Source organism: Lepidochelys kempii, chromosome 1 (assembly GCF_965140265.1).
Source record: "Lepidochelys kempii isolate rLepKem1 chromosome 1, rLepKem1.hap2, whole genome shotgun sequence".
NCBI lineage: Eukaryota > Metazoa > Chordata > Testudines > Cheloniidae > Lepidochelys > Lepidochelys kempii.
The window spans coordinates 287,761,636-287,785,994 of record NC_133256.1 but is presented as its reverse complement, the minus strand read 5'-3'; the positions used below and the strand labels follow the sequence as shown (position 1 = coordinate 287,785,994).

Here is a 24,359-nt window from a genome sequence, read left to right as displayed (position 1 = left end):
ATTTATTAGTACAAAAGCTGTAAATGATGATGAAATTATGCAGTAGTCAAACAAATAATGAAACCAGGGCTGGCATGGTGACTCGAGGAGTGGGGTGGGGAGGGGGCTAGCTGCTACATCTTGCTGCACTCAAGAGACTGGCTACTGGATGAGTTGAGAAATGCAAACACAGCAGTCAGCATCCCGACGTACCAGTCAAGTGGACAGCTCCTTTAATTGGTTACCCCCTGTGGAATGGGAAAAAAACAGAGGGAGAAAATTAAAGCATCCTGCACCATTGAGCTGGAGAACCCCTCTGGATCAATGGCCGTCACTCTCAAAGGTTCTACTGTAGGGTAAAGCCCACAGTGGAGCTGTAGACTCACTGTTACAAGTGGGTGCTACTAACAGCACCATTTTCAAAGAGGAATTACAAGGAAGGGTGGCTGGGGACATGCAGGAGAAATTTGCTGCTGAAACATAATATTTAAGGCAAATTTTAAAAAAAGATCCCACAGCTTTAGTACAGCGATTACACCATCTGGGGCAGTGGTGGACAACCTGCGGCCTGTCAGGGTAATCCACTGGTGGGCCACCGGACAGTTTGTTTACATTTGCACAGCCGCTTGCAGCTCCCAGTGGCCATGGTTCACCGTTCCCAGCCAATGGGAGCTGCGGGAAGCAGCACAGGGCTGTGCTGGGAGCTACTAACCGCGAACCACAGCCACTGGGAGCCGCGGGCGGCTGTGCAAATGTAAACAAATTGTCTGGCAGCTCACCAGTGGATTACCCTGACGGGCCGTGTGCAGCCCATGGGCCGCAAGTTCCCCACCACTGATCTGGGGGAAAGTATCTAATCATTTTTTTTCCATTTGTAAATATAATTTTATCTCACGTGGAATTTTTCAAATGGAGCTGAAAAAGGGATTTTCCTTATCAAATAACTCTAAAATACAGAAGCCAGTCTTTCTAATACCTCAGTGGTATTCTAAAATACTAATAAGAAAAAAATCCAAGTATAAGGAGTTCCATTTCACTGTGCCACAAGAATGAATGATGCACCCTAAAAGAGCACTTCATGGTTGCTAAGTCTCAGAATGTACTTACTTTGACAGAGGTTTCATACTGTGGGACTTACTTTAAGAATTGCAGCAGGGTATTTATTTTTAATGCTAATCACTGCTGCAGCATTATATTTTAAAAAACCAAGCAAACCTTCAAATTACTGTGCAGCACAACATAAGCAAACAGGTTCAGACATACTAGAAAGAGGAGATAGTGTTTGTTTATGGGATGACATAGGGTATTGTTGGGGGTTGGTTTGTTTTTTCTGTAGTTTAATGCCGTGTGAATGAGCAAAAGTAAAATGGTGTCTGAGAATCTTTTTAAAAGCTCTACATTACAGAGCTACTGTCTGCCAAGAGGGGTTAATTTTAAACACTAACAAGCTTGAGAGCGTCTTCTTCAGTCAAATTCATCTAAAATGCCAAGGGAAATTTTTTTAAACAGCAACAAAAATACTGATAAGATATAAAATGGATGCGTAATCCTATAATTTAGAGTCTTCTGTAGCACTCACCTGTCTGCAATACTTGCAGATTTGATTTTGTCTATGACAATGACCTGTTTGTTGCAGCACATCGAGGTGGTTAGTGCAACCCCAAGAGCAGCACCAGGAGTTTTGGCAACTTCGACTAGCAATGGTCCAGATGCTGTTGCTACCGAATCTGTTAAAATTAGACCAAAAAGAGTATTTCAGTATTACACCAATTTGGTATCTGTGCCATTTTCATGTTTCATTTTCACAGAAAATCTCTACCATTACTGTATTTCTCTAGGCCGCAAACAGGAAAAGCACATTGGACTGGGGAGTTCCAGAGGGAGCGATTATGGGGTTTAAAGAATTAACTAGGGAGCCTATATTGTGAGTGTGGAATGAATGAAAGTGAGAACAGGTGAGTTTCTAGGGCTGTGATGCTTTGCTTGAAAGCTCAAGAGAGGGCAGTAAAGTCATTGTTGATAACAAGGTGTGGAGGTTAGGCACACGAGAGTTCTGACTCGAACAACCCTATGAAGCAGCAGACAGATGCAATTCTGAGATGGAAAGAAAGAACAGAATGACTTGCTAAGAGACAACAACTGAAATAAAAATTCATCAGGGACATAGAATGCTATTTAAGTAACTAAGGCAGTGAAAAGTTAAAGATGTTTCAATATCTGAATGAAGACCAGTAGAGCTAACTATATAGGAAGTGAATAGGTATAAAAGTATAAAATGTATAAAAGTGCAAGCTGGTTTAGTTTTGGAGAAGTGGAGGGCCTTTTATAGTAACTGAAATGACTGAGAGAAAAAGGTGAAGGAACATTTGATGAGAGGTGGAATCACCAGAGACTCAGGCTGAGATAACGGAAAAGACCATTGTGGAGAAAATGGAAGAAGGTGACAGTATGGCAACTAGAAATAATATGAAGAGCAGAAGAGAAAGGTGTGTGGAATGATTCAAGAGACACCTGCCATAGATGCCCTGTCCTTAAAAAGGAGAAAGAACAGTCCAAAAATAGTAACTCAACAACTGGCCAAGAAGAAAGCACTGAATAGAAAACAGAAAGAAAAAGCAGCAAATGAATCTAATTAGTGACTCTGTGTTGAGGAACTAAGCCCAAAATATTTGTTACCCAGATCAAGGGAAAAAGACGGTAGTCTGGCTCCTGAATGCCAAGATAAAGCATGTGATAATAAGAGTGAAGTATATTCTGAAAAATAACTGGGGAATCCCTACCAACTATTGACAATCAGGCAACAAATGAGACAGGTGAAGGGAGATTTGATAAAATGAAGATGCATTTCAGGGATGTAAGACCTCAACTGAAAACTGGGACGAAGTAAATGATTTTTTCAGAGGTGCTCCCAGTGCCAAGCAGCAGTGGAGAAAGGAGAATATTAACATTGCAGTAAACTTAATGGATGTAAAGAAGGAGTTTTCGTTCACAGAACACTGGGATGCCTGATGTGAGGAGAGGCACATGTTTAGATGTGACAGTCTACATAGAAGCTGCTGGGACTGAAATTGGTAGTGTTTATTAGCTGGGATTTAAACTAGCTAGGAAAAGGTAAAGGGGACATGAGGTCTTTTACTGAATCTTAAAGAATCAGTCATGTAATTCCAATACACAAAGTGTGACAGAAAATGGAATTCTGTAGAAGAGGAAGAATGTGATGGTGTGATTCAAGACACATGTGCAATATATGTCCTATCCTTGACAAGGAGAAGGAACTATCCAATCATAGAATCATAGAATATCAGGGTTGGAAAGGGACTTCAGGAGGTCATCTAGTCCAACCCCCTGCTCAAAAGCAGGACCAATCCCCAGTTAAATCATCCCAGCCAGAGCTTTGTCAAGCCTGACCTTAAAAACTTCTAAGGAAGGAGATTCTACCACCTCCCTAGGTAATGCATTCCAGTGTTTCACCACCCTCCTAGTGAAAAAGTTTTTTACTCCTTGTCCTGTCCTCTTCTACCACTGAGAATAGTCTAGAACCATCCTCTCTGGAACCACCTCTCAGGTAGTTGAAAGCAGCTATCAAATCCCCCCTCATTCTTCTCTTCCACAGACTAAACAATCCCAGTTCCCTCAGCCTCTCCTCATAAGTCATGTGTTCCAGACCCCTAATCATTTGTGTTGCCCTTCGCTGGACTCTCTCCAATTTATCCACATCCTTCTTGTAGTGTGGGGCCCAAAACTGGACACAGTACTCCAGATGAGGCCTCACCAATGTCGAATAGAGGGGGACGATCACGTCCCTCGATCTGCTCACTATGCCCCTACTTATACATCCCATGCCATTGGCCTTCTTGGCAACAAGGGCACACTGCTGACTCATATCCAGCTTCTCGTCCACTGTCACCCCTAGGTCCTTTTCTGCAGAACTGCTGCCTAGCCATTTGGTCCCTAGTCTGTAGCTGTGCATTGGGTTCTTCCGTCCTAAGTGCAGGACCCTGCACTTATCTTTATTGAACCTCATCAGATTTCTTTTGGCCCAATCCTCCAATTTGTCTAGGTCCCTCTGTATCCTATCCCTGCCCTCCAGCATATCTACCACTCCTCCCAGTTTAGTATCATCCGCAAATTTGCTGAGAGTGCAATCCACACCATCCTCCAGATCATTTATGAAGATATTGAACAAAACCGGCCCCAAGACCAACCCCTGGGGCACTCCACTTGACACCGGCTGCCAACTAGACATGGAGCCATTGATCACTACCCATTGAGCCCGACAATCTAGCCAACTTTCTACCCACCTTATAGTGCATTCATCCAGCCCATACTTCTTTAACTTGCTGACAAGAATACTGTGGGAGACCATGTCAAAAGCTTTGCTAAAGTCAAGAAAAAATACATCCACTGCTTTCCCTTCATCCACAGAACCAGTAATCTCATCATAGAAGGCGATTAGATTAGTCAGGCATGACCTTCCCTTGGTGAATCCATGCTGACTGTTCCTGATCACTTTCCTCTCATGCAAGTGCTTCAGAATTGATTCTTTGAGGACCTGCTCCATGATTTTTCCGGGGACTGAGGTGAGGCTGACTGGCCTGTAGTTCCCAGGATCCTCCTTCTTCCCTTTTTTAAAGATTGGCACGACATTAGCCTTTTTCCAGTCATCTGGGACTTCCCCCGTTCGCCACGAGTTTTCAAAGATAATGGCCAATGGCTCTGCAATCACAGCCGCCAATTCCTTTAGCACTCTCGGATGCAACTCGTCCGGCCCCATGGACTTGTGCACGTCCAGCTTTTCTAAATAGTCCCTAACCACCTCTATCTCCACAGAGGGCTGGCCATCTCTTCCCCATGTTGTGATGCCCAGCGCAGCAGTCTGGGAGCTGACCTTGTTCGTGAAGACAGAGGCAAAAAAAGCTTTGAGTACATTAGCTTTTTCCATATCCTCTGTCACTAGGTTGCTTCCCTCATTCATTAAGGGACCCACACTTTCCTTGGCTTTCTTCTTGTTGCCAACATACCTGAAGAAACCCTTCTTGTTACTCTTGACATCTCTCGCTAGCTGCAGCTCCAGGTGCGATTTGGCCCTCCTGATTTCATTCCTACATGCCCGAGCAATATTTTTATACTCTTCCCTGGTCATATGTCCAACCTTCCACTTCTTGTAAGCTTCTTTTTTATGTTTAAGATCCGCTAGGACTTCACCGTTAAGCCAAGCTGGTCCCCTGCCATATTTACTATTCTTTCGACACATTGGGATGTTCCAAGAACAAGCCAAAGACAGTAACTCAACAAGTGGCCAAGAAAAAAGCACTAAACAGGTACTCGAAGATTAAGAATGTGAAATGTTGTATTATTGTCCCAAAGCATAAATACAGGGGAGAACGTGTGTGGGAAGTAAACAAACAGAACTGGAAATGCTATTAAGTAATGGAGGTCAGGTGGTCCTCATAACTAGTATACAGGAATGAATGGGAGTGAAGAGAAGAAAGAGGGGTGGGGTGGAATTGTTCATTATGTTAGAGGTATTAGCTAATTATTCTTCACAAAACCTCCTGTGAAGTAGATTGATATTATCATCCCCTTCTTGCAGATGGAAAATTCAGGTAGAGAAATTAAGGCTAACATTTCCAAGAGTGGCCACTGATTTGGGGTGCCTCAATTTTGTGCCCAACTGAGACCCCTTGGGCCTGATTTCCAGAGGTACTGGACATCCATATGTACTATTAAAATCAATGGAAGTAGAAGGCACTTAGCAACTCTGAAAATCAGGCCAAAAATGACTCAAGTTGAGCTCCCAAAACAGAGGCACCCAGAAGTATCCTTTTGAAAATTTTTCCCTAGTTAACTTGCCTATGGCGGCAGAAAGTGTTCATTGCAGAGACTAGAATTTATGAACTCCTGGCTCCCAGTCCTGTGCTTGTTGTCATTTTTTCAGCTAATTTTGTCTACTGATGTTTGGAACTACAAACAAATTATTTAAGCATCCGTATTTTATGGTACTCTGTAAATAAGAAAGCCATTTTTGTCATAAATATTGTGGCAAAGGGCTGTACCAATAAAGATTCTTCAAGTGATAAACTTTAACCTGGCATTGGCCTGTCACTAGAAAGTACTTCCCATAATCTATGTCTCCCCTACAACAACAAGGAAAAAAGAAGATGCTAATGTCATCTGGTGATACTGAGTCAATGTCTCAAGATGCTGCTGCAGTGCTGGCAAAGTTACTTGTAAAAGGAAAAATCAGCTTATGCCCTGGCAGCATTTCCAGATGTCTGTTGAGATGTACTGGGAAGGTAAACTAAACTAAGGTAGACAAGGTGAATAAATAAGATAACTACATTAGAGAAAGCAGAAGAAAAGAAATGGAGTGTGTCCAACTGAGAAAAATAAGCACAAGAAAGAGAAATCTGGAAAGGATAATCAAGTGCATATCCCCTGACAGAGAAGGGTTAGTTTATCATGTTGAAGTAAAGCATGGGTATGAAAAATGAATCCATACAGATATAAATTATTCATGTCTAAAGATGTTTCAGTCATTAAGATATTTACACCATGACTGAAGCATTTACACACCGTGTTGATTTCCTGGCTATGTAATTATATAAGATATACTGATGAATGTTTGCATGGAAAACACTCTAGAATTTTTATTTCGTTAATCAGTTTCCCCACTTCTGAGCAGTGCATCTCAATCAGTATACAAGGCTTGATTAAAACCTCCCAGAGGCTTTGAAATTACTTTCTGCATGCTAACAACAACCTTGCCTAGATTCATATTTCTTCAAATAAATAGTAGGGAACCGTTTTTGCTTGTTAACTTTGATCATTAGCAAAAAGGCCTATCATATTTAATGTACTACTCAAACCAGTGGCAGGTTTAGAGTTAGTGGGGCCCTGTGCGCAGTTTCATTTTCGCCCGCCCCCCCCACTCCCAACGGTAGTGATGGCGGTGGCTGGGAGCCCCGGGCCTTTTAAATTGCTGGACCCTGAGGTAGCTGCCCCTTTGTCCCCCCATCAGCGGCCCTGAGTGCAGGGGGTGCTGCAGCACCTCCACGTTTTATGTGGGGCTCTGCTGCTGCCCCACACCGCTTATGTTAAAAAATATTGTTAGGAGCACAGAACCAGCCCGGGTCCTGGGGAGACAGGGAGGTGCCTAAGTCCGGCCATGGGAGCTGCAGCGTGGCCGCGGTGGCTAATGGTGATCACAGCCGCTTGCTTTGCAAGGACCCAGAGGTCAGGAGAGACGAGCAGAGATCAGCGTGCGGAGGCAGCAGGGCGCTCAGGTGGCTGCTGATGGAGCCGTGCCCCACCCCTCACCATCAGGTGGGTGTTCAGCCCACGCGGGTCTCTGCCCACTTCGCTGGGCTGGCCAACGGGGCAGCAGCAGAGCCCGCAGAGCCCTGGGTATGGGGTGGCAGCAGAGCCCACAGAGCCTTGGGTGCGGGGTGGCAGCAGGGACCCTGGGCGCAGGGCGGCAGAGGAGCCCCATATAAAATTTGGGGGTTCTGCAGCACCCCCGGTGCCCCTAGTTCCCATGCTATGTTTTGGGGGCCCCTGTTGTTGAGGGTCCCGTGCCACGGAATGGTATGTTTCGAGGTAAAGCGGCTCCTGACTCAAACAGCGATGGGCGAACAGGTCTGGATAAAATAAGTCATCCCTCATCCCAAACCAAATGCAAAGTGAACAATTTGCAAGGTTCAAAAAGTCTTGTTAACTTTTAATTTTTTTCTGTTCAAAGTCTACTAGTACCCTCTGGTTTCAGCTAGGAAGTGCTGAAATGACATGAGAACAGTGTTTCTGGAGAGATTTCGAGCCCTATTTCTAACTGTATGTGCTCTCCACTTTTCTCTTGTATAAACGGAAGAGATAGGGAGGTTGCTTGTTTGGGAGCTCTGATTTTTTAGGTAAAAGGCTATCATCTTAAAAGGACAGGCATAACCATCACCATTAAGACAAGTTGGAAATAATCATTATAAAACAGTTTTAAAATAGAGAAGAGGGAGGGATTTCACACAGTCTGTTGAGCTTAAGAGGGCAGCAGCTGTTGAAACACACAGCTACTCAAAGACTACTACTGTTATTCGGTGTGTTATTTGGGTTTTCCGGTGGCATCTCCCAAAGTTCTACAATCTTAGGTGCTCCAAAGTTCTACAATCTGTTCACCTGAGAGAGATAAACAGCAAAGCCTGCATAGCTCTTTTTTGTTGTGCTTCTCTGACCAAAGCCAGTAAAAATGCAGTGAGCCAAAAAGAAAAGTAAAACCACCCACAGTAGCTGTTCGAGGTCAACAGGATATTTAAACATGTGGGTTTCTAATGGCAACTGATCATCAGTACATGAATCGCAGGCATTCACAAAATCCGATTCCTCCCAAAGTGAAAGGAGAGATCGTTGTCAGTTCCCAGGGTTCCTTTGATCAGAAAAGAGATCCAAACTGATGGAAAAGCTCTGCCAGTTTCCAGAAATGTGGAAAAGGAAGCACCTTGCCCTCTTACAGGAGTGCTGCATGTCTGTATATATGTAAACAGTCGGGCTGTCAAACGATCAAAAAAATTAATTGTGATTAATTGTGAGATTAAAAAAATAATCGTGATTCATTGCAGTTTTAATTACACCGTTAATAGAGTACCCCATTTATTTAAATATGTTTTGGATGCTTTCTACATTTTCACATAAATTGATTTCAATTACAACACAGAATACAAAGTGTACACTGCTCTTTATATTATACATTTTTATTACAATTATTTGCACTGTAAAAAAGATAAACAAAAGCAATAGTATTTTTCAATTCACCTCATACAAGTACTGTAGTGAAATCTCTTTATTGTAAAAGTGCAACTTACAAATGTAGATTTTTTTTGTTACATAACTGCACTCAAAAACAAAGCAATGTAAAACTTTATAGCCTACAATTCCACTCAGTCCTACTTCTTATTCAGCCAATTGCTCAGACAAACAAGTTTGTTTACATTTATGGGAGATAATGCTGCCCACTTCTTATTTACAATATCACCTGAAAGCGAGAACAGGTGATCACATGGCACTGTTGTAGCCTGTGTTGCAAAGTATTTACATGGCAGATATGCTAAACATTGGTATGCCCCTTCATGCTTTGACAATCATGCCAGAGGACACGCCTCCATGCTGATGACGGGTTTTTCTCAGAAACAATCCAAAGCAGTGCGGACTGATGCACATTCATTTTCATCATTTGAGTCAGATGCCATCAAGGTTGATTAGTTGATTTTATTTTTTGGTGGTTCAGGTTCTGTAAGTTTCTGCATTGGAGTGTTTCTCTTTTAAGACTTCTGACAGGATGCTCCACACCTTGTCCCTGTCAGATTTCGGAAGGCACTTCAGATTCTTAAACCTTGGGTCAAGTGCTATAGCTACCTTTAGAAATCTCACATTGGTACCTTCTTTGTGTTTTGTCGAACCTGCAGTGAAAGTGTTCTTAAATCAAACAACATGTGCTGGGTCATTATCCAAGACTGCCATAACACAAAATAATGGCAGAATGTGAGTAAAACCAGGGAGAAGGAGACATACAATTCTCCCCCAAGAAGTTCAGTCACAAATTTAATTAACACATTATTTTTTTAACAAGCATCATCAGTGTGGTAGCATGTCCTCTGGAATGGTGGCCAAAGCATGACAGGACATACGAACGTGTAGCATATCTGGCATGTCAATACCTTGCAATACCTGCTACAAAAGTGCCATGCGAACACCTGTTTTCACTTTCACATGACATTCTAAATAAGAAGCGGGCAGCATTATCTCCCATAAATGTAAACAATCTTGTTTGTGTTGGCGATTGAACAAGAAGTAGGACGGAGTGGACTTGTAAGCTCTAAAGTTTTACATTGTTTTGTATTTGAATACAGTTATGCAAAAAAAAAAAATCTACATTTGTAAATTGCACTTTCACGATAAAGAGATTTCACTACAGTACTTGTATGAGGTGAATTGAAAAATACTTTTGTTTATCTTTTTTACAGTGCAAATATTTGTAATAAAAATAATAATATAAAGTGAGCACTGTATACTTTGTATTGTGTTATAATTCAAATCAATATATTTGAAAATGTAGAAAAAGATCCAAAAATATTTATAATAAATTTTCAATTGGTATTCTGTTATTGTTTAACAGTGTGATTAAAACTGTGATTAATTGCAATTAATTTTTTTAATTGAGTTAATCTGTTTTGAATTAATTGCTTGAGTTAACTGCAATTAATTGACAGTCCTACTAAAAAAGTCAGTCAGTAGACAAAGTATCAATAGATTGTGCTCAAGAATATGTAGCATAATTTCACCTGGTTTCACCAACAAAACTGGTCTTTGAGCAATGCAAATGGCTGCTTCTGTGTAGCATCAATTGTTAATACAGAAAATTGGCTACAAAAGATCATAACCCATGAAACTCAGGGCAAAGTGAGGTTCACTCAGTGAGTTCACACAGGCCCTAAACTTTTGTGATTCTCCCCTGGATCATCTTAATCCTGTAGTATAAATGTTCCAGCAGCTCAGAGATTTCAAAACAAAACAAAACACAGCATCATGCTGCAATCCAGGTTTTTACAGGGCCAGTTCTTCACAGCCAGCTATGCATCTCCTCCCATGACCCGCCCTCTGCGCCTCTTATCCCAAATAGCCCCTCCTTTCACAAGCTGACAAGCTGCATCTCTGCTGTGTATGGTTAGTACACAGCACAGCTCCTCCATTATACTAGGGCTATTCAATAGCTCCTCTATCTTCCAGCTCTACTCACTATTGCTACTCCTTGCCCACCAAAATAGCATCCCCCAAAATTGCTGCAAGTCAGTGCTGTGGATCTCTTACTTACTATCATTATGGCTGGGAAGAAATAAGTCATGAAAGTGAAAAAGCTCAATAAAGCAATGAGACCTCTAGATGGTATCAGTCACAGTGGTGAGACTTATCAGTCAACAACCACTATGGGTGGTAATGCCTTCTGAAGTTCCAAGCAGCCCTGTAAGGAAAAGCAGCTGGCATACATAGGTGTGATCATGATCATGATTTTCAGCACCAACACTGAAATTAAAGACTCCTGTGCACTTAAAAAAAAATACAATAAAGGAAGATAAGGTACCACTGCACTTACGACTAAGTAGAAACATAACCAAACTTGCACCAAAAGTGGAGAGGAAAGCAGAGGAGAAATTCCTTTTGTTTTGTTTTGGGCACATCATTGTTATTTATACATCATTTACTGTGACTAGGGCATTGGTGATGGGCACCAGCACACTGCCCAAAAGACAACTTTCCTTACATAAGTGTTTCCAGAGAAATGCAAAATATTCCTCAGTTCATCTCATCTTGCTCTCTATAGAGTAGAGGAAATGATCACCCTTGATCTGCTTTCATACCCCACTCTAAAGTCACTGGCTTACAAAAGCTGTTGGAGCATACTGAGACATGCTATTCCCTCATAAAAACATAAAAATGGTCATACTGTACCAGGCCAATGGGCCATCTACCCCAGTATCCTGCATGCTGACAGTGGCCTATGCCAGATACTTCTGAGGGAGTGAACAGAATAGGGCAAAGTATCAAGTGATCCATCCCGTCATCCAGTCCCTCTGGCAATCAGAAGTTTAGGAACACCCGGAGCATGGGGTTGTGGCCCTTACCATCTTGGCTAATAGCCACTGATGGACTTATCCTCCATGAACTTATCTAATTCTTTTTTGAACCCAGTTCTACTTTTGGCCTTCACTATATCCTCTGGCATCGAGTTCCACAGATTGACTGTGTGCTGTGTGAAGAAGGACTTTCCCTAGCAGAAAATTCTTCTCCACCTCGTATGATAACATAGTGATCAAAGTAAGCTTTGTGCTCTCACACAAACCAAGGGGAAAATCAGACATTTTTACCACTTACATGTAAAACAGGCTTCCTCTAGTAGCAAATAAGGCAAACTTTGAGCCTGAAAGAAGAAGAGAGGGTATTCTTTCTAGCCTAGTTTTTGAGCCTTCCAGAAGCACTTTCAGCATAGTGAGATACTAATAGCACAAACTGCAGAAAACACCTGTAGCCCATGTCCCTCAAATATTCTCTGCTGAGAGCATTCCAAAGCAACTGGAGTGCTTTGTCAGTGTATAACTCTCCCATTGCACTAGCCTTCTTTTCAGGTATCTCAAAGCTCTTCACACGTGCATTAGATGCACAAGTGCATTAAGCGTCACCATGCTTCTGTGATGATCAGTGGGTGCTGTAGGTGGCAATGTGTCCCCTCCCTCCATCTTCCGTCAGCACTCCTCTGATCTTCAAAGTGAAAAGCTGGGACACTGTGGCTGGGTGTGTCACAGAGCAGCATTTTGGTGGTAATAAGGAAGGTTGTTGGTGAAGTGGAAAGAAAAAGAAGCACTCTCTTTCCTCTCCTACTTTCTCCCACTTTGAGAATGAAGAATTGGGACGTTTCACAGTAGAGGACAGCATGGGAGAAACGAATTTTATCCCTCTGTGATTCCCAAACTCTTCCCCTTCAATTTAGCTCTTACCCTACCCTCTCTTCCTCACTCCACAGAAACCTGCATTTCTTCCTCTATGCCTCCTCCCTCTGCCGCCTCAGATGCTGCAGGGACTCCTGCCAGGAGCCCCCTGTGGCAACCAGATGTACTGCAGCCCCTAAGGACAGGAGACAGAGCTTCCTCAAGGGCCAGACCAGGACGGGGCAATTAACTCCTCCAGGTACTAAGGTCCATCACAAACCTCACCACCTCCTGATCCAAGTGCAAGGCACATTTCCTTGACCTGTCCTCTCTAACATGAACAGAGAGCAACACATGCATGTGTAAATTTCAAAACACAGACGAGAGGACATGTTTGTCATGAGACGTTTGTCATGTTCTTAATCCATTACTGGGGGACAATTAGATACTATGGTGATAAGCACGGTATAAGAGCCAAAATAAAGTTGAATTGATATAGGAGCTAGAGCAGCTCCAATCTTCTGGTAGCATGAGCTGGTCCTGCAGTATATCACGAATATCATTCTCCGTGTTTTACATATGGAGGGGCTGAGGCAGAGATATATTCAGGTGCAATTTTTCAGAAGTGGTTAGTGATTTGGTGCCCAATCTGAGACATGCCTTGGCCCTGATTTTCAGAACTGCTGGGCACACACAACTCCAACTGAAATCAATGAAAGCTGCAGTCTGAAACGGGGCCAAGATGTGTCTACTTGGGCACCCCAAATCAGTGGCCGCATTTGAAAATTTTAGCCTCAATACTTGCTAGACGTCCCGGAGGGTTGTGGCAGAGCTGGGAGTAGAACCTAGGAATCCTATTTCAAAGGCCTGTGCTTTAGCAGCAAGAGTAACTGTACAGATAATTTCACAGTATCTTACACATAGTTTCTTTGCTGAAGACAATGGGAGCAATATAAAAGCACTCAGGGAATCTTTGCTCTTTCATGTTCACTTTTTTCATTAGCTCACAACCCATTCATTATTGTCAGAGAGTATCTTAAACTGCACTTAATATATCTTGCTGTCTTTTCTCTGGTTTGTTTATTGTATGTTTAAGGATCATTGTTTTAGAACTATCACCCACTTGATGTCCTTCAAAAACACACTCTGCCCCCTCCCTGTAATACTGTGGAGACACTGAAGTTGTCCTGGCTTTCTCAGTGGTCAAAATGGGGGAACATGGTGGTACTTTGCTATCACGCCCCATCTACTATGCTTGACAATCCAATAATCATATCTCCTTGCCGTGCCACAATCCCTTAATTGCCCAACACCCCCTTTTCAGATCCTAATCTGGTGGCTCCTTTTCAGCCTCCTCCAACTGTGTGCTGTTTCCATGGTCACTTGCATAAAGGGAAACCGTTAAAGGGACCATCGGCCCATTTTCAAGCCACAGATTGCTTTTGTAGTGGAAGTGAGCAAGTTCCAGGGGTAGGGTAGCTTTCCTCAGCTCAGTTCCTTCAATCCCCTCTCGACCAGTGCCCTTGTCTCTTCCCCTGTTGTCTTGCTCCCCTGCAGGTCTATCAAAGACAGGAAGAGAGGAAGCCCTTGGCACTTATTTTGTTTGGTTATGCTTTTGACACAAGTAATGGGTCCTGTGGGGAGAGGCAGCTTGAATATTGGCATGCTATACCGAGGCCTACCAATACATTCAAGCCCTGCATTTTTCATTACTAACATCTGGTCATCCTTTGTTTGGCTCATTCTTCTCTCTCTCTTTCTCAATCTCATTTACTTTAATTGTTATGGCATTTCATTAATTCAGATTTAATGTCAAGCAGATGATTAACCTAGCCTCACTATCCCCTCTCCCACACATGGTTGATGGTTCCTTAATGTCATCACTCCAACTTTCAAGGGGGTTATATATTTTATTTAAACTCCCATAATGCACTCCAGGGTGGCTTGTCTCTCTAATCCTCACTTTGCAAAAAAGCTAGCGTCAGTGTTAGCCATGGACTAATATGGGTCTATTTAAAAAATGGGACTTGGGTGGAGGCTGAATGGTTTAGGAAAAAAGCGGTAGTAGTAACAGGGAGAGAGAGCACAGCTGTTACAGAGAAAACGTCTGCAGCATCTCAAGGGCAGGGGAGCAACATTACAGCCAGCAATGACCATTATCAATCATAATATTATACTATTCTTCATATTCTACTGTCTATAAAGGTCATGAGTAAACCATACAGTACTGGCATTTATATTCAGTTTTACTATGATAAAATAATGTTTGCACCCTGGCTTCATTCCTGCTTCATTAAACAGAATAACCTTTTTTATTTCAGATCTTGTGGGGAAATTAGAAACATCCTCAGCCAGCAAGCACTAATAATGAAGGCTGAAAAGCCAAGATCATCAACAGTATTTCTAATTCTCCCTCAAGAACGGGAATAAAGAAAATATTAATATGCTTAACGATGTCTGACACTTTAGCCCCAAAATATATTTTGGAATGGAGTAAGCTGGTACTGTACAACTGCAAGCAGTATTCAGGTAGTGAAGCACGCAAGTTTATTTAATAATATAACAGCTATTTAAAAATTAAAAGGCATTCTTGTTCAAAGGGTTTGTGGCAACCTCAGAGGCCCACTGTATAACCTTCCAAAACATGTGTTTTCCCAGTGCCTCTGATTTTGGAAAATGTGTGTGGTCCATCAAGGCTCCAGAATGAGTAATCAGAGCATAAGAACCGCCATACTGAGTCACACCAATGGGCCATCTAGCCCGGTATCATGTTTTCGACAGTGGCCAGCATCAGAGCTTCAGGGGGAATGTAGTGAACAGGGCAGTTGGAGTGATCCTCTTCTGTCTTCCCCTCTTGGCTTCTGGTTGTCAGAGTTTAGGGTCACCCCAAGCATGAGGTTACATCCCTGACCATCTTTACTAATAGCCATTGATGGATCTATACTCCATGAACTTATCTAGTTCTTTTTCGAATGCAGTTATGTTTTTGGACATCACAACATCCTACGACAATGAGTTCCACAGGTTAACTATGCTTTGTTGAACAGGTACTTCCTCTTATTTGTATTATACCTGCTGCCTATTAATTTCATCGGGTAACCCCTGTTTTTTGTATTATGGGAAAGGTTAAATAACACTTCTTTATTCACCCTTTCCACACAATTAATGATTTCACAGACCTCTATTATACCTCCCTTATTTGTCTCTTTTCTAAACTGAATAGCCCTAATATTTTTAATCTTTCCTCGTATGGAAATCGTTCCATAGCCTTGATCATCTTTGTTGCCCTTCTCTGAACTTTTCCAGTTCCACTATCTGCTGTTTGAGATGGGGTGACCAGAACTCGGTACAGTATTACAAGATGTGTGTACACCATGCATTTATATAGTGGTATTATACTTTCTGTCTTATTTGCTACCCTTTCCTGACAGTTCCTAACATTGTGCTTGTCTTTTTGACCACTGCTGAAGTTTTTGGAGAACTATCTATTGTGCCTCCAAGATCTTTCTTTAGTGGTAACAGCTAGTTAGAACCCACCATTTTATGTGCATGTCTGGGATTATTTTTTTCAAAGTGCATTACTTTTCACTTAACAATATTGAATTTCGTCTGGCATTTTGTTGCCCAATCACCCAGTTTTGTGAGATCCCTTTGTAAGTCTTTGCAGTCATCTGCGGATTTACCTATCTTGAATAATTTTGTAACATCTGCAAATTTTGCCACCTCACTGGTCACTCCCTTTTCTAGACCATTTATGAATATGTTGAACAGCACAGGTTCCAGTACAGATCCTTAGGGGACCCCGCTATTTACCTCTCTCCATTGTGAAAACTGACTGTTTATTCCTACCCTTTGTTTCCTATCTTTTAACAAGTCACAGATTCATAGAAGGACCTTCCCTGTTATCTGCTGACCACTTAGTGTCCTAAGAACCTTTGGTGAGCGACCTTGTCAAAGGCTTTCTGGGTACTTTCTGAAAATCCAACTACACCGTATCAACTGGATTACTCTTGTCCACATGCTTGTTGACACCTCTAAAGAATTTGAATAGATTGGTGAGGCATGACTTCCCTTTAAAAAACTCATGTTGACTCTTTCTCAACCAATCATGTTTATCTATATGTTTGATAATTCTGTTTTTTATTATAGTTTCTACCAATTTGCCCAAAGCTGAAGTTAGACTTACTGGACTGTAATTGCCAAGATTGCCTCTAGAGCCCTTTTTAAAAACTGGCATTACATTAGCTATCTTATGTTACATACTACAGTTAGTAGTTCTGCAATTTCATATTTGAGTTCCTTCAGAGCTCTTGGGCAAATACCATCTGGTCCTGGTGACTCATTACTGTTTATTTTATCCATTTCTCTAAAACCTCCTCTATTGACACATCAGTTTAGGACTGTATTTCACATGTTGCTCACAAAGGAGAGCTCTGATGTGGGTATCTCCCCCAGATTCGCAGCAGTGAAGACTGATACAGCTTCCCCACAGTGGCCTGGTCTTCCTTGAGTGCTCCTTTAGACATCTGGTCATCTAGTGGCCCCATTACCTGTTCGGCAGGCTTCCTGCTTCTGATGTACTTTAAAAAAAAAATCTTACTGTTAGTTTTCGTATCTTTAGCAAGTTGGAGCATGGAGGGCCCCCTTTTTAGGCTCAGCACTCTTCCACCTCCCACCAGCTCAGAACCAACATCAAAACTCAACCTCCTACTTTATTCACACCCCTGCTCTCTCACTCAGTGCCCTCCTGGTCACAAACCCAAACAATATGTTGCTTAACTGGACAAGCAACAGCAGAAAGAGACTCTAGTTTTAAGAAGCATGTGTGGGGGGGATGGGAGGGAGGGTCCTATACCTGCCTCTTTCTGGCTAATCTCAATTAACCCCAAACAAGCCTGCATTCTTTGCTCCGCATATGCCCCCCTCTGCTGCCTGCCTGAAAATCATATGTTGCATGGTAAGTGCAGATGGCACAAGCTCAGTTCCAGCCAAGTGCACTACAATGGCTGGAGCACACAGGGGCTGGGAAACTCACGCTCCTACGATGACTCTCTCAGTGGCATGAGATGATATTGCAACATGCAATACTGCACCCATGTTATAGGTACAACCGTTTATAGTCCATTTGACAACTCGGGCATGATGACTGTGGTTTAGCCTCCCAATTTCTAATGACTAGCTGCTCCTGCAGCCAGCCCAGAACTGTTACACAGAATTAGATTGCTGTGAAACAGCTCATAAAGACAGCCTGTGTGGAACCTAGAATTTAGCCTACATTTGATTCAAGGAACTGTAAGGTGGAACAATACTGCAACCCTGACTAATGTCTTCATCCCAAGAAATAAGAGGATCTTACAGCGGTATAGATACAATTTAAACTCTTCTGCTGAAAGGTCCTACAAGAACAAACCATTGGGCAGTGTTTTCTCCATTCTAGAGGGTGTGTGCATGCGTATATCACTGCTCTACCCGGGTGTTAAAGTCTTGTGAGTAAATAGGAAATTGAAATATACAAGAATCCTGGTCTCTTCAGAAGGAGCCAAGTTCTTGCAAGGTTCTGTACTTGCCTGTTTGCATAGAGCAAACAGGCAGAGTAGAGTGTCAGCACAATTTGCATGTGTGCCTGCAAACTAAAACACAGCTGGTGTTTGATTTGACGTCTGCCAGCATGGAAAGTGTGCCTTTCAGCGCACACCGCTAGAGAGAATATAAAGTGCTGCAATGCCCATAAATTAAGTCCAGTTGCCACAATGTTTCTAGCCTTCCATTTAACAGCAACAGCTGTAATTAAAGAGAGAGAGCCTAGAGCCCTTTTACAAAGCCTGCAGAACACAAAGCTCCTAACTCCCAGAATATGACAAATAGGAAGGAGCACTTTGAATACCCAAACTATCATACCCTCTGAAGCTGACAGAGTTCACTTCTGTTATATTAGACCCCACAACTCTACAAGTACAATGACATTCCTGAAAGCTCCTAATCACAAGGTATGCACTGGACAATGTTGCTAACTTCCTAATTCTTGATATTAACCAAAATGGTATAGCTAATATGCCAAAAAATAAAATAAAGCCTCTGAACATTATTTTGAAGGTAAGATTAATTGGATTGTTAACTTATTATTTATAATTTACACTCTGATAGCAACCCCAGTGGGCAGCTAGGCAAAGTCCCTGCCTTGGACTGTTCACTTCAGACTTGCTTTTGCTCTCATTGAAATTAAGAGTATCAGGAATGGGCCCTCAGTTTGTACGTTGTTTGGGGCAGGGACTTTATACTCATCTGTTAAACAACTGAATGCATGTCTTCACACCTGTTGGAAAAGCCTGCTGGCACATCACAAACCATTAAAAAATAAAATAAAAAAAGAGAATAGTTTGCAAGTGTAAATTTCTGAAGCTATAAGCTTGTACCATCATAAATATCTGTTACTGAAAAACTCTGGTATTCTTTCAATAGTCGGTGCACTGGCTTATGATGTGCTACCATGACTGGATTTGATATTCATGGACCGTGGTTTAGAATGAGAGTGTTGCAGGTATCGAGGGATGCTAGAAAGGGTAAGAAGGGCTATCAAATGCCAGCTAGTGATGAAATGAGATTTTAGTAGTATTTACCAAGAAACAAGCTGGTTAATTGTTCTCCAAATCATACTTCTAGTATTGCCTCAGGAGCAATTCAATAGAAGAACAGATGGAGCTAAAGATGGCAGGGGTGAATGACAGTCCAGAATTTAGGTAAATTGCTCTACAATCTAACATTAAAAAATGCTGCTCTTGGAAAGCACGCATAATATATGCACTTTGATACAAAATGGTGGGTATGGGTTAGCTCATGCCTATATATTAGTATCCCTCCCCCTGACTACACACACAAGTAGCTGGTACCAGAGCTGGTCAAAAACCACAGAAACATTTCTGAAAATTAAAAAAAAAAAAAAAATCCCTTGCAAAAAATTTTCATTGAAACCTCAAATGTTTGAAAAAATCCAACTATGCTACAAGCTGGTCAAAAAACAGCAAACAATTTTTTGCAAGAAAATTTGTAAAATAACAAAAAATTTAAAAATTCAAAAATTTCCAATTCCTGCCCATCTTCCACCCTAAAGGTGAACCTCCAAGCAAACCTAGAATTTCTTGTTTTGTCCTTTATTGCTCCTTTATGATTCTTTTTATTTTAAACTAAAGGGGCACATGGGGAGTGTTTGTTTGCTTTTACTTTTGAAATATCAGGATTTCACTGTCTTTACTTTGCTTGTGGATCCTGGCAAGGTCTATTCTAGATAATATGGATAGTGATTTCATATGACACTGTTACCTCAGCTGCATCTCTTCTGCCACAGATGAGTGGGGAGGGGATGCTGACTCAAGAACATCCCTATTCAAAGTCTCCAAATCTTGCTAGCGACCTATAGCAAAGCAAAGCAAGTGAGGATCTAATAATTCTAATGTACAAAGAGGCCTGCCAAGTGACACCAGCTTTCACACTTTGCCTGTATGTCAGCTGGAATCTCATGCATCAAGCTGAGCTATGAGCAGGCTGCAGGCATTTGCCTGCAGTTGTACTTTCCAGCCTGATGGGGCCACTGTGGCCTGTAGCCACAGGCCTCCTCTTTAGCAGCCCTTTTTAGATTATAGCCAGCAAGGAGCAGCCAGGAGAAGGTTGTGGGTGCAGCACAAGGTGAGGGGGCCAATATTGCCCCCAAGATCCTTCCTAAATCACAGATTCCCAGCAAAAACAAATACACACCATTCCTCCCCTAGCAAACCCTCACCCTTCCCCAAGAGCCACAAGGATCCCACTGCCAGCAACTGCCAAGCAACTGCCAGCAACTCCAAGCACCTGAGCACTCCATCTCCTTTCTGCGTCCCCATCCAGTTAGCCTGTCAGATAGCCCCCACATTACTCCTAACATTAGCTCCCAAAGAGAGAGCCACCGGCTTCGCCTCAGACAACCTCCAGCAACCACCATCTCCATTTGCCAAGTTTGGGCACCTCCATATCCTACACCTGACATTGCTAAGAGCACAGTGTGTTGACTGTAAGCTACAGTTTATAGTTATATGATATGGTTATATTAAAAAAAATGTATAAAAGGTCACTTAGAGCTTCACAAAAAATGCAAACATGAAAAAAGCAGACAAATCATTTAAAAATAATTAACATTGAGACAGTCTTTATCCATTATTACACATACACACAAAAACGATGTTAAAAGATTATTATTAAGGTTGCAAAGTCAAGTATTCAAAAGTTAGGAAATGCCAGAATTAAGGTTAGTTTGATTCCCTTGTGCACGTACAACATGATAGTCATTAATCATATGAACACATACCATTTTTCCACATGATTCCTGCCTCATTTCGTGCACAAGATGGACAGTGCTCATTTAATGAGCAGTTATTCAATATTTTGTGTTATCCTCATATTCAGTGTGTGGCCCCAGACCTTATTTACTGCACACTATCCAACGCTGCTCTGAAGACAGAATTATTAGTTTCTACATGGGCTTTTCTATGGCATTTATCATTATAACATTTGAAAGTTTCACAAACATTAATGAATGTAAAAAGAAAAGGAGGACTTGTGGCACCTTAGAGATTAACAAATTTATTTGAGCATAAGCTTTTGTGAGCTACTCACTTCTTTTTGTGGATACAGACTAACACCGCCGCTACTCTGAAACCTGTCATTAATGAATGTATTACTACAACGTCCCTGTGAGGTGAAGAGGGTGGCCAATGTCCCCATTTTACAGAAGAGGAACTGAGGCTGAGAGATTAAAGTCAGAAGTATCCACTAATTATGGGTGGCCAATTTGAGATGCCTGGGACATGATTTTTTCAGAGTACAGTAAAGCCTCACAGTTACAAACACCTCGGGTATGGAGGTTGTTCGTAACTCTGAAATGTTTGTAGATCTGAACAAAATGTTATGGTTGTTCTTTCAAAAGTTTACAACTGAACATTCAAAATACAGCTTTGAAACTTTACTATGCAGAAGAAAAATGCTACTTTCCCTTTATTTTTTTAGTAGTTTAGTACTGTACTGTGTTTATTTTTTTGTCTGTCTTTGAGGCTGCCTGATTGAGTACTTCCGGTTCCAAATGAGGTGTGTGGTTGACTGGTCAGTTTGTAACTCTGGTGTTCGTAACTCTGAGGTTCTATTGTACTTACCAGTATATAGCACCTTATATATTCAAAGCACAGCTCGCACTGATTTCAGTAGCATCTGAGAGTGCTCAGCACTTCTGTAAATCAGACCTCAGGGTCTCATGCTGGGCATCCAGAATATGAGGAACACACAATTAGTGACCACCTATGAAAAGTTTGCTTTAAATGACTGTCCCAGCATCAGACAGGAACCCTGTGGCAGAGGCAGGAAAATAATTCAATTTTCCAGAGCAGCATTCAACTGCCATGAGACCATCATTTCCCTTCCTACACTCCCCTGCCTCATTCACTACAAATCTTTAAACTTCTGCAGTAAATGAAGCAAGGGTCTTTCAGACAACAGGGATCCTACACACAACAATCTCCTTCACTACACAATCCTGATTCGTCCCAAAAACAGGTCTAGCCTGTGCACTGAATGAGGCCTAGAAAAAAAAAAAGTGATTAGGTAATTAAAGACTATTATAATGCACACGCACAAGGGGGCTGAATTAAGGTTTGCAACAGCAACCTTAATTCTGGCATTTCCTAACTTTTGCGTGCTTGACTTTCCAACCTTAATAAAATCTATTTAACATAGTTTGTCTGTTATTTCCTAGGTTTTGAAAAAAGCAAACTGAAAAAAACAGAAGTTCCACCTTGTGGTACTGGAAAGGGTCATCAGCAGGGTTGGAACCTTTAGATCCATCACACAGACCTCTGCTACCTGACCTAACAGAGTAATAGATTGCAGTAGTAGGTTGTCATCCTCTGTGTGACCAACACTAGAAGGGAATGAGACACACCCTTTGCCAGTGAATTTCACAGGTATTTGCTGACAATAGAGGAACTGAGATACTCAGAAATAGCAGGTCAGGGATAGTCAATTATTTTTTGTCAAGGTCCAAATTTCAAGAAACATTTTTCACACCACAATAACAATAACAATAAGAAGTCAATAAAAAGATTTCACAGTCTGTTCAAAAGAGCTGGTGGTCCAGAGGTGGCCCACGGTCCGCCTATTGACCACTCCCGTAGTAGGTTCTGTTACAGTTTGTGTGGGGGTGAGCTGGGGAGGGGAGTGTTCTCTAGTGGTCACAGTTCCTTCTGCTTGTTCCCACCAAACTTGATTCCTTCTGCTCTGTCCTCTCTAATGTATCTCTGTACCAGTCCTTTCTGTCCCCTACCCTGGCTCCTCATATCTCAATCCTGTACTCCTCATTTAGTACCAACACTCTAATTTCTAATCTCAGTCCCAGTTTCCTTGCCCAGCCAGTCCCAGTCTCGGACCCCGACTCCTTGTCCATTGTCAGTCTCCCTCCTACATTAGCTCCCAGTTCTTCCCTGCCTGTTTCCCTCCCCAACTCCCAGTCTCCTTGCCCAGCCCGCCTCACTCTCCCCCTAACTCCTAGTCCCAGTTTCCCTTCCCCACTGCACCAGCCTCCAGTCTGAGTCTTCCCCCCATAACCCTCAGGGTCATTGTCCTAATCTACTCCTCAACCCTGCCCCGATTCTTGCCCACTCTGCATTTGAATCAGGCAGCTTGCTCCTCCTCATGGCTGGGACCCAGCAGGGGGAACATTGGAAGTACAGGAGAGACAGTCCTTCTACTCTCAGTTCTGGTGCCTGGACCTGGAACTGGCCCAACTCAGAGTAGCCCAGAGTTGCAATTACAGTAAAAGTCCTGCTAAGCCCCAGAAATGAGCATGGTCAGTACAGATGGAATCTTCAAGGAATTTAACTGCTAAGCTCTAGACAGTTTCTACTGAGCATATTTGAGCTGTGATTTTTCAAAGGCTTATAACTCAGTGGGTGGATTTTCACAGAGACAGCACAAGGCACATTCTGACACATAGGCCATTCCCTTCTAAATTCAGAGTCCCTGCTCCAAAGCATGAGGTACTAGAGCTTCTCAAAGAAAAGGTTGCTGGTTGGTTTTTTGCTTCTTTGTTTTTTGATATGGGTAGAGCACATATTTTTCTCTAACTTAATTCTTAGAAATTGGTTGAACCATTTTGGGTGAAATTTTCCCAAAAAATCAGCCTGAGGCAGACACTCAATATGGAAAATATCAGCCCAAATGTTTAAAGTTTGAAAAAGTTATAAGCAACTGAAAACAGGGGAAGTGTCCGGCAACCTTCATAATAGGCACCTATAATAAAGAGAATGTATACATTATAATTAAGGCTGCAAATTTGCCTCGGAGGTCACGGATTTTGGCTTTGCAGTTGGCTTTTAATGTAAACAAGGCAGCTGACACCTGCCTACTATTCTCTAACAAGCTAAAGAATGACAGAATACACTGTGTGAGACAAACCAGCAACATGAACACTTCTCTGTGATTTATAACATCAAAGGCAGATATTTGAAATCTGGTCTGTTACTTGAAAACCTGAAACTTAAATGAAATTCACAGTAGCTGCCAGTGTATCAGTTTCTCAAGTATGCTTTAGGTAAGGGTTTGTGCAGTGTTCTAACTCCACATGAAAACGGGGGTGGACTATAAAAGTTGTCTCGAAGCTGGCAATTTGATACATCTACATCCTGTCCTCAAGTTAGTGCTAATGACCCACAAGAGAGAAATCCTGATTAAATTATAAGCACAGAACGTTAAAGCACAATATTCTCTTTTCTTGATAAGAAACAAATGGAGTCTTTTAACATTACAGGTTTCAGAGTAACAGCCGTGTTAGTCTGTATTCGCAAAAAGAAAAGGAGTACTTGTGGCACCTTAGAGACTAACCAATTTATTTGAGCATGAGCT

At 42.0% G+C, this 24,359-nt stretch overlaps 1 protein-coding gene across 9 annotated transcripts in view; it reads right to left on the bottom strand.

The window, feature by feature from the left end:
• GRIP1 (glutamate receptor interacting protein 1) overlaps window positions 1-24,359 on the bottom strand; it is a 550,719-nt gene that overhangs the window by 74,657 nt on the left and 451,703 nt on the right. For all 9 annotated transcript variants that reach the window (XM_073327851.1, XM_073327853.1, XM_073327855.1 and 6 more), the window contains one exon: window positions 1,559-1,706. In XM_073327851.1, coding sequence (XP_073183952.1) covers window positions 1,559-1,706 — 148 coding nt within the window. The remainder of the gene's footprint in view (window positions 1-1,558; window positions 1,707-24,359) is intronic.